The sequence below is a fragment of the Fukomys damarensis genome, unplaced genomic scaffold, assembly GCF_012274545.1.
Source record: "Fukomys damarensis isolate Sample0158 unplaced genomic scaffold, DMR_v1.0_HiC HiC_scaffold_27, whole genome shotgun sequence".
NCBI lineage: Eukaryota > Metazoa > Chordata > Mammalia > Rodentia > Bathyergidae > Fukomys > Fukomys damarensis.
In genome coordinates, this window is record NW_022900939.1 from 24,300,450 (window position 1) to 24,310,298 (window position 9,849).

At 54.8% G+C, this 9,849-nt stretch overlaps 3 protein-coding genes across 4 annotated transcripts in view; 1 reads left to right on the forward strand and 2 right to left on the reverse strand.

Annotated features, from left to right (window-relative positions):
* The window catches only part of Prdx5 (peroxiredoxin 5), a 3,157-nt gene extending 2,430 nt beyond the window's left edge, over positions 1 to 727 (reverse strand). The window contains exon 1 of the mRNA XM_010636075.2: positions 483 to 727. Within this exon, the coding sequence (XP_010634377.1) occupies positions 483 to 659 (177 nt within the window). The 5' untranslated portion in view covers positions 660 to 727. The remainder of the gene's footprint in view (positions 1 to 482) is intronic.
* Positions 728 to 1,165: 438 nt separating this feature from the next.
* On the forward strand, positions 1,166 to 2,374 carry Trmt112 (tRNA methyltransferase subunit 11-2). The gene is made up of 4 exons (XM_010636080.3): positions 1,166 to 1,314; positions 1,406 to 1,507; positions 1,639 to 1,728; positions 1,814 to 2,374. The coding sequence occupies exons 1-4, from the start codon at positions 1,237 to 1,239 to the stop codon at positions 1,919 to 1,921; spliced, it is 378 nt and encodes a 125-aa protein (XP_010634382.1). The 5' UTR covers positions 1,166 to 1,236; the 3' UTR covers positions 1,922 to 2,374.
* Positions 1,852 to 9,843, reverse strand: Esrra (estrogen related receptor alpha). 2 transcript variants are annotated; one of them, XM_010636078.2, is made up of 7 exons: positions 9,820 to 9,843; positions 8,325 to 8,661; positions 4,651 to 4,767; positions 4,401 to 4,529; positions 3,848 to 4,015; positions 3,479 to 3,748; positions 1,852 to 3,078 (listed from the first exon to the last, which is right to left on the reverse strand). In XM_010636078.2, exons 2-7 carry the CDS (start codon positions 8,647 to 8,649, stop codon positions 2,819 to 2,821), a joined length of 1,269 nt encoding a protein of 422 aa, XP_010634380.1. In that variant the 5' UTR covers positions 8,650 to 8,661; positions 9,820 to 9,843; the 3' UTR covers positions 1,852 to 2,818. The 2 variants fall into 2 exon arrangements, with proteins under 2 accessions (XP_010634380.1, XP_010634378.1); XM_010636076.2 differs by having other exon boundaries at positions 9,297 to 9,843.
* Positions 9,844 to 9,849: the final 6 nt, after the last annotated feature.

Sequence of the window (9,849 nt, forward strand, 5' to 3'; positions counted from 1 at the left end):
AAAAAAACAGGACTGTAGGTTGGGTGGAAAGGGAGGCACACTAAGAAAAAAGGTGGGAATCAGCCATGGAAGGGAGACAGTCACGGGGTGGGATGTGGAAGACACTACTGGGTTCTCAGGGACCACAGCTGTGCCCGAAGCTAGGACGAAGTGCTGCCCAATACTATCACAAAAGCTAGAGGGTGCAGCGTAGACAAGTTGAAAAAGGGGCCCTGTGGTGAAAGAGATGCTTCCAGAAGGTGGAGGATGCCTGAAAAGAATGGGGACCCGTCTCCAGACGCCTGACAGTGGAGGAGGGAGGGAGGGATCGAGACGGGAGTCGCGAGGCCACTACAACAGGCAAGACTTAAGGGCAGCCGAAGGGTCTTGCTGAGGGTTCTCGAGAGCAGCGGGGAGGGATCCAGAGGGCAGGAGAGACAAGTGGGATGGGATCCGCCTTATGGAGATAGGGAAGGGTCAGGACCAGCCGGGCCAGGAGTCACCTTAATCGGGGCCATAACTGTGGCGGCGCTGCGGAAACCGCGAGCCCCGTCTCGCTCCCACTCTCTCGCTCCTTCCGATCGCCGGATCGCTACTGCAGCGGCACACTGACGGGCAGCCACTCCACAGAGAACCGACCCCGCCAGGCGGTTTACTGCACCCAACTGCTCCAGCCCCATGCCCACCCACGGCTGCACCTCCCAGAAGGCGGAACCTCTGCTGCACCGCCCCCACTGAGCCAGCGCGCGAGGCGGGGCTTCCAGAATCAGGGTTTATTTGCATTAGGGACTGGGCCATGACGCATTATAAATGGGGCGGGACTTTTAGGGGTAGCGCAGCTCATTTGCGCTCTCTAGATAGGCCTAATTTATGGATATGGCAGTATTTAAACGAAAAAAGAAAACGAGGGACAAAAGATGATAGGCTCCATTGTAGGCCTAACTGATTTATTTAACATTCAACAAGTGCCTCTGCATTGCAGACGTTTTACATAGGATTTGCATTTTACGTATGATTTACAGCAAGTGGGGTTTGGCTTGGGCCGTGGTACCCCCCCACAGAGATACTTCCGGTAGCAGCGCACAACCGGACCAACTAGTTCACTCAGCTCCACTCAACCATGAGAAGTCCGAGCAAGTTCGCCACTTCCGGTACTCCTCGTTGTCCAATAGCACGGAGTGCGGGGCGGCCCCGGAAGTGATGTAAGCGTTGGGAGGCCTTTTCCGGTTCCGGGTTGGCTGGTCCGAGAGTGGCGATATGAAGTTGCTCACTCACAATCTCCTGAGCTCTCATGTGCGGGGGGTGGGTCCCCGTGGCTTCCCCCTGCGCCTCCAGGTAGTGGTTGAAGGGTGTCTCTTGCCCCTTTCCTGGGCGGGATAGAGGCGCTGGCGTTCTGTCTTTGCCTCACGAAACCTCTGCCTCTCAGGCCACCGAGGTCCGCGTCAACCCTGTGGAGTTCAACCCAGACTTCGTGGCGCGTATGATCCCCAAAGTGGAGTGGGCGGCGCTTCTGGAGGCAGCAGATACCGTGAGGACCCTGCCCCCGCTGTGCAGACCTCTGAAGGGCGGCGGACTCACCCTTGTCCCGGTCCCGAGCCCTGCTTGGGGGAGGGCGGGGTGTTTGCGCGCCCAGAGATGATTTGGGCCTCTTGTCCGTAGTTGAATCTGGCGGAGGTGCCCCGAGAGCCGACGGAGGGATATGAACACGATGAAGACTTTCTGAGGAAGATGCACCACGTGCTGCTGGAGGTGAGAACCTGCGATCACCTGCGTCCCCCACCTCTCACTTTTGAGGCTGCTGGTTTAGTTCTGGCCCAACCCCATCCCCCCATAGGTGGAGGTGCTGGAGGGCACCCTGCAGTGCCCAGAGTCTGGACGTCTGTTCCCCATCAGTCGTGGGATCCCCAACATGCTGCTGAATGATGAGGAAACGGAGACCTAACTGACAGACACCAGCCAGCTTGACATTTTGTGACCCTGTCAATATTTGTTGAATATTCTGCCCTCCCATGCTCAGCCCCAGACTTTGACGCAGTGACACATCAAACACAGTGTTCTTGAGCTCCATAGTAATATCTTTTTTTTTTTCTTTCTCTCATTAAAGGTTCAAAACCAAAAGCGGTTTCTTTTTGCAGCAAATATACATTAAAATAGAGTCTCTGTATAGTCAAGGGCTCTGGGCCCTGGCTTTCCCTGTCCCTGCGCCTCCCTTGCCAAACCCAAAAATAAATATAGTGTTATTGCTCTGCAGGGCATAGAGGCAGTGCTCTCCTGACCCCCTGAGGAGGCTAGGTGGGAGCTCATGGGGGGCCCTGGCCACCCCAGGGGTCCAGGGGCTGGAGCCTGCTTGGAGTTATTGCTTTGAGGAGGGGGCACTAATGCCCAATGCAAATGATGAGGATAGGAGCGAAGGGGGCAGGGACCTTTGCTCTCCCAAGTCCCCCTCTACTCTGGAGAGGAAGTCGGATTAAGCAGCAGCAAAAGCATCACCCACTGGGAGACTCTGGGCTCCATCCCCTTCCCTCCCTGAGATCAGGTTTCTGCCTGCCACATCCCCTGCAGCCCACTATGGCTTCCGCAAGGCCCCCTACACTCTTGGGGGCACATTATGGCTTGCAAGGGGCAGCACTGTGCCCAGAGTCTGGGCATTCACATTCCCAGCTCCTGATACCCCCCAAATGGGGGAGAGGAGGGCATGGGGCCTGCTCCCAGGCGCTGATGGCGTTGCCCTGGCCCTGCCAGCAGGCTGTAGCACTGCCCAGACCCCAGTCTGCCCACTTAGGGCTGACCCCATGCTGAGTAGGTCCTGTCAGTGCCCTGACCTGTCCCACCCCTTGCGTCAGTCCATCATGGCCTCAAGCATCTCTAAGAACAGCTTGTGCATGGGAACCTTGCCCTCCAGCTTCACCCCATAAAAATGGGCCAGCACTTTGCCCGCGGTCTGGCGGAGAAGTGGTAGAGTGAGTAGCAGCCTGCCTGCCCGCCGCCTCTCAGCACCCCCTCCAGGGCCAGCCCGACCAGCTTCATACTCCAGGAGGGCCTCATGCAGGGCTTCTCGCAGCTGCTCCACAGCCTCAGCGTCTTCAATGTGCACAGAGTCTGCAAGGAAGGGGCCAGAACTGTTGCCCTGGGCCACCTTAGGAAAGGGCAGAACTCTCAAGTGCTTGAACACTGCAGGATAAGGCCTAAGGAGGGGCCAACTTGGATTTGCTGACTGGCTGATAAAGGGCATCACTCTTCCTGTCCATGAGCCAAGGCCCACCCTTTCTCCTTCAACTTGGCCAACTTTTGTCCTCCCCACCATTCATCCCACTAAACTACCTTTCCACATTAGCATGGCTCAAACTCCTGTGTGCAGTTTGGGACTTCACTTGTTTTGTCACTTAGAAGTCAGTGTTCTTCCCTAGGCCTCAGTTTTCCTTATCTGCAAGATGGGACATCATCAAGGGCCTTATGGGGAGATCTGTGGGTGAGTGCTGGGTGCCCGTCCTGGACTCACCTGAGTTGGCAAGGGCCAGGGCCTTCAGCAAGACATATTCCTCACGCTCCAGCCGTAGGGCCTGCAGGCGCCGTACCAGCTGCAGCAGGGCTGCTCCCAGCTCCCCAAGACCAGCTGCCCGTGCCCCCTCTTCATCCAGGACCAAGTCCTCAGCGAAGGCCAGCTCATCCTGCAGGGGCAGTGAGCGCTGGGCCACACCCAGCACCAGTACCTCCATCCATACACTCTGCAGCACTGACATCTGGTCAGATAGCGACAGTGACGAGAAGCCTGGAGGGCAGTGGGGAGCAGACCTGGCTGAGCAAGTGCCTTAGAGCCAAGGACAACCTAACCTGCTCGGGGAAACACCAGGTCACCTGGGCCCTTTACCTGGGATGCTCTTGGCCCAGCTGATGGTGACCACAATCTCTCGGTCAAAGAGGTCACAGAGGGTAGCCACAGCTGGGAGGTGTCCATCAGGGCCAGCAGGGTCAGGCATGGCATACAGCTTCTCAGGCTCAACCACCAGAAGGTGAGACACCAGAGCATTCACAGGGGCTGCAATGATGGGGAGGATTAATCAGCACTGAGATGCATCAGGCTTCCTTGGGCCAAAGTGTCTTCCCTGGCTGGCCCCCTATGGCCATTCTCCCCAGCCACTGGCAAACTAGGAGATACCTCTCTCCAGGGCAGTGTTCACTACCTCCCAGGGAAAGTCTTGAGTTCCCGGGGAAGGTTGTAGACAGTCCAAGTCTAAGGGTTAGAGAACTTCTCCCTGGTCCCAGCAGTACTATTTGGTCCCCAACACAAAAAGACCCTTTCATAAATACTTTTTAGGAAAATGCTGAGTGAATCCATGAAGGGGAAATATAGGACCTAGTACCCATAATAATGCCAGGTAGGTTTCCTGCCCCAGAGCTCTAGGGACCCACAATGCTCTTACCTGTCTTCCGGGGGCCTCCAGCTACTGCCAGGGGGCCAGCAGGAAAGGGGCCCGGGAAGGGCAGTGGGTCCACCTCTGGCCTCCGCTTGTACTTCTGTCGCCCTCCCCGGACTCGGTCAAGGCGCACCCCTTGAAATGTAGGACAAATGAGTCTGTAGGGCTGGGCTGCGCTTGCTCTGCAGGACTGTTAAGCAGAACAACCCCACACTCAGGCTCCCCCTGCCCCACACAGGACCCTGCCAGTGCTCACCCTCCTTGAGCATGCCCACCCGCAGGCACTTCGTGAAGCGGCAGGCCTGACAGGCCTTGCGTCTCCGCTTGGTGATCTCGCATTCGTTGGAGGCTGGACAGCTATACTCGATGCTCCCTGCCAAGAAGAGCCAGGGCTCCAGTGGCGGTCTCCCCCGGCCTGGAGGGGGCCCAGTGGACAGAAAAGCCCTGACATGCCCCAGGCAAGCACAGGTCTGGGGGTACAGGAAGGAGAGGGAGAGCAGGGTGCCATAAGCAGGGCAGAGAGGGGTTTGGCCACTGGGCAAGGACCCCTGCCTGGACAAGAGAAGGGCAGGGACCAAGTAGCTGGCAGCGTCTCTGATCCAGCCATTCCACCAGACCACACTACCCTCTATGCTGCTGAATCTATTAGTCAATTCTCAGTTCTCATCTCACGTGTCTGAAGGCACATCAAACACATTCATCACATCTTGCTCCAGAAACATTTGAATGCTTCCTTTTTCTTCTAGGACACCTCTCCTCTTTTCCTCCCACCTCTCTGGCCACTTTGTGGTTTCTCTGCATCTCCCCAGTTCCTTCCATTGAAGCTGCCTGGGCCAGCCTTGTACCTCACCCTCACTCATTCCTGTGGCGATCTTACATCACAGGACTTGCCGATTTCTTTTTCTAGCCCAAACCTGCCCAGAGCACCACACTCATGAATCCAGCTGCATCCTGGATATTCTGTACGTCCAGAAGGCTGCTCAAACCTCACACATCCTAAATGGACCCAGACCTCCCCTGCTAAGCATGCAACTGCATTCATCCTGCTGCCCAAACAAACCTGTGTGCATCATTACATCCCTTGCACATCATGTGCAACCTACTAGCAAATCCTGGAGGCTCTGCCTTTTTATCCACCCTGACTGCAGCTCCTCCTGCTGCAACTGCTTCCCCGTGGACTTTTCTTCACCATCACCTTTCACCTTACTGGCCTGCTCAGTCCCCATTCTCTGCACAGCAGCCACAGGGATCCTGAGACCAGTGTCAGCTCCAGTCCCACCTCTGTCAACCCCGCCCCCAGAGACTTTCCCTTGGCCTCACCCACCTTTGTGACCTCCGCTCCCCAGTGTTTCTCAAATAGGGATGCCTCCGGGCATGCAGCTCCCCACCTGGGCTCCTGTCTGGTCCTGCCCTCCTTGCAAGCTACCCTTCTTCTTCACCCCCTCCAGACCTCTGCTCCCTGTCACCTCAGGGAGGCCTTCCCCACCACACCTGTGAAAATGCTAAGTCCTCCTCTGTGGGTATTTCTAGCTAACGAAGTATGCTTTCTCCTGTATCCTCCTCAGGCTTCTGCATTCAGCTTAAGATACCTCCACAGGAAGCCCTCCAGAGCCCCAGATGCAGGCCAGTCCTGCAGTACATGCTTTGCTCCCTGTCTCTCCCAACCTCAGTGGTCAGGACAGCAAAACACAAGTCTGAAAAGCACAGGGCATTGGGGGCTGCCTGGGGTCAATCCTGTCACTACCATGGACAAACTGTCACATTGAGCAAATCTCAGATCTAACCCTTAGGACCTCAGTTTTCCCAGCTGTGAAACTGGCATGATAAAAATCATAGTAGGAGCTGAGGTTGATGATATATATCTGTAATCCTAGCACTCTGGGATCCTGAAGAAGGAGAAACACAAGTTCAAGCCCAGCCTGGGCAACTTAGTAAGATCCTGACACAAAGGGCTGGGAATGTAGCTCAGCATGAAGGTCCTGGGTTCAATCCCCAATAACACACACACATATATACAACTCACTATGTAGCCTAGGCTGGCCTCAAACACAGTGATCCTCCTGCTTCAGCCTCCCAAGTGCTGGGATTACAGGCATGTGCCACCATATACAGCTCTCAGTAAATACTTGTTGACAGCTGAACAAGGGACTCCAGTGTGAGTGGGGAGATGCCTGAATTGGCCCTGCCTCACTGGTCTTCAGAGCCAGCAGGGAACACAGTTGTAGACTAATTTATCTCAGCCAACTCAGAACTCACTGGAAGGTCACAATCAGTGGTCCAAAGTTCAGTTATTAGTTCTATGCAGAGGCAGCAGCCTGGCACTTTAAGAACTCAGTTCTGGACCTACGTCAAATCCTGGTTCTACCATTTTCTACCTGTCAGACTTGAACCAAGTTTCAAGAACCATTCTAGGCCTCAACTACAACAATGCTGAAGTAACACTGTGAGGTACAGTCACTGACACAGTAAACACTCAAGAAAATTTTTTTCACTATACTTGCTATACACCCCAAGGTAACCAATGACCACATAAAAACAACTAATAGGCCAATCCCAGGTAATGTTTACATTAACATCTTGCTCAAAAGCTTGAAGTTTGGTTTGCTATGGGGGGAGGCTGGGGGTACAGTGCACAGGGATATGGATTAAGCTCAGGACCTTGCATAGATAGGCCAGGCAAACACTCTACCTCTGAGCTACATCCCCACCCCCTTTTAAATCTTATTTTGAGACAGTCTTAAGTTGCCCAGCCTGACTTGCAGTCCTCCTGCCTCAGCCTCCTGAGTAGCTAGGATTACAAGTTTTCATAAGCATACCAGTAAAATAAGTGACGTTTAAGAGCAGAGACTCTTGACGTGGAAGCACAGTCTTGTCATCCCCCCAGTAGGGAAGTTGAGGTAAGTATATTCAAGGCCAGCTTGGGCTACAGAACAAAAGGCTGTCTCCAAAAACAAACATAAAAGAGCAAGGATTCCCAATGATTCTTTTTTGTTTTGATGTTTTTCTGTTTTGGGGGGTTGTTTATTTGTTTGTTTGTTTGAGACAGGGTCTCACTATGTAGTTGAGGCTGACCTGGAGCTCCCAGGCTGGTCTCGAACTCACAGCGATCCTTCTGCCTCAGCCTCCGAGTGATGGGATTACAGACGTGCACCACCATGCTGGGTGTTTTTCTCTTTTTTGAGACAGGGTCTCACCATGTAGTCCAGGCTGGCCTCAAACTTGCAGTGAGCCTCCTGCCTCAGTCTCCGAAGTGCTGAGATTATAGCTGTGTACCACATACTCGGTTCCCTAACAATCTTTTTAAAGTCAGATGCTAAAATATGATGTAGCAGCTGGCTGTCCTAGTACATGCCTATAATCCCAGAACACAGGAGGCTGAGGTAGGAAAATAAGCATCTCCAACAGTTTGAGGCCAGCTTGGGCTACTAGTGAGTTCAAGGCCAGCCTTGAACAAGACTGACTCAAAAAAAACAAAAATAAACAAATAAATATACAAATTTTTTAATAGGCTGGAGGTGTTGCACAGTGTGAAGGCCCCCCTCAGATGCCCATAAAAATCTGCCTTTCATTGGTGCTGCTTTGAGAAAATTAAAAGAGTCATGTTCTATGCTAGGAGAGGTCAGCAGTTGACAGAAGAACAAAGTCAAGAACAAAGATTTGGAATTTTTCAAAGCCACCGTCCAAGGTACAATAACTCTAAGGCACCCAGGAATCCACCTTACACCTGTGTCACCTCACATCCCATTCAACCCATTGACAGGTACTGGTGGCTCCCATTTTTATGAGATACAAGGGCCTGGGAGCCCCACACTGCCAACCTCATGCAGTACCTGGGCAGGCACAGAGGCTACTTTACCTATCAGTTACCAGCTGGGAGGTGACAGGCTAAGGGTACAGGGCAAAGGGCACAGAATAGAAGTGGGGGCTCACCCTGGATGGTCCTCTTGAAGAAGGCTTTGCAGGCCTCACAGGATGCCACACCGTAGTGGTAGCCAGAGGCCACATCCCCACAGACCAGGCAAAGGCGTTTGGGCAGGGAGCTGAGCACCAGCTTTCCACTGCCCTGCTCACCAGGCCCAGCCCCTTCCCCATCCTCCTCCTCTTTGTGCCCCGGGAGGCAGCGGGCAGGAGCTGGACCAGGAGCCAGGGTCACAGGGGGCTCAGTCTCGGTCTCTGAGGAACCCTTTGGACTGTCAGGGCTGGCTGGCTCTGCTTTGATATACAGAGGCTCAATGCCCACCACCTGGCTGGACATGGCGCTGGTCACCTGCAGGGAGAGACCATCAGGTCACAGAGAGGCAGAGGGATGGGGGATGGGGAGACATGCTGCCATATGAGTTGCCCAACCCTGGGCCTGGGCCAGGCTTCCAGGCTCAGCCAGGGGAAGAAGGGGGGCAGAGTCCAAGGAAGGATTGCCATGAAGCCCCCCCGCAGCTGCTGCCATGGGAACAGAGTCTCCAGGGCCTCCAGGGCACTGACAGTAGGTCCTCTTGGGAACCTGAGAGAGGTGTGGAAAGGCCCCCTCCCACCCAGGCCAGAGAGCACGGTAACCTCAGTACCTAGTCAACCTCCAACCCCACCTAGAACACCTTTCAGATTTAGAGTGACCTTACTGATCTCCCCCTCATCTAAGTACTCTCTCTATTCAAGAGGGCACAATGATCCACTCAGGCCTAGGCGAAGCAGAGGATAGGCTCACCCGTGTGTTCGCACCCACATCCCACTCACCTAGGTTCTCAGGCGATCACACACACACATACTCTGCTGAGAGTTTTCACATTCTAATACCCAAGTCCTTATTCTCATACTTGTCTTCACACAGTCCTCCCAAAGGACATCCTCCATAAACACACACTAAAGACTCAATCCCACACATCTCGCAGGGTCTCCACAGGCACATACCGTGGCATAGACTCCTGTGAGAAAGAACAGCCTCTCACTTAAGACACGCCGCCCCCTCCTGCCCCAGCATGCCCAGTTCCAGCCACACCACCGGGTGTGGCTCCACCTCCTTGCACCCCAAGCATGCCGCAGAGTCCACCACTTCATGGGGCGCCCCACCCCCTAACCTGCGCACACCTATGCGAAGTTACCCAAAGTTGCTATCCTCCCCTCCCCCTCCTCCTGCGGGGGACCTCTATCAGGTTATCAGGAAGTAAATGAAAAGAGCTGAGGAGGAAGAAGTTCTCCCCAACCGCTGCGGTGACCTTTGACCCAGAGAGGAGGGTGGCCCAGTCCCCTTCGAGCGCCCCCACGTGGTTCTCAGAGCCCTTTCCCAGAGAACCCTCCCCTCCTTCCACCCCAGCCCGCCCCAGGGACTTCGGCTCGCCCCAAGCGCCGTATTGAACCCTGCCCCAAGGCTAGATCCGAGGCCCCAGGCTGAGCGGGGCCGGGCCCCGCAGTACGAGGCCGGCCGGACACTGACCCAGGCCGGTCCTCCGGGAGCTAGACGCAC

What these genes read in the sequence shown, in the direction of transcription:
- Trmt112 (XM_010636080.3), top strand. Translation starts at nt 1,237, where the DNA reads ATGAAGTTGCTCACTCACAATCTCCTGAGCTCTCATGTGCGGGGGGTG. An exon ending in GCTTCCCCCTGCGCCTCCAG is followed by an intron (nt 1,315 to 1,405) that starts GTAGTGGTTGAA and finishes TCTGCCTCTCAG; the next exon opens with GCCACCGAGGTCCGCGTCAA. An exon ending in TGCACCACGTGCTGCTGGAG is followed by an intron (nt 1,729 to 1,813) that starts GTGAGAACCTGC and finishes ATCCCCCCATAG; the next exon opens with GTGGAGGTGCTGGAGGGCAC.
- Esrra (XM_010636076.2), bottom strand. Translation starts at nt 9,443, where the DNA reads ATGAAGTGGTGGACTCTGCGGCATGCTTGGGGTGCAAGGAGGTGGAGC. An exon ending in CTGGGCCAAGAGCATCCCAG is followed by an intron (nt 3,749 to 3,847) that starts GTAAAGGGCCCA and finishes ACTGCCCTCCAG; the next exon opens with GCTTCTCGTCACTGTCGCTA. An exon ending in CCTGGCCCTTGCCAACTCAG is followed by an intron (nt 3,079 to 3,478) that starts GTGAGTCCAGGA and finishes CCTTCCTTGCAG; the next exon opens with ACTCTGTGCACATTGAAGAC.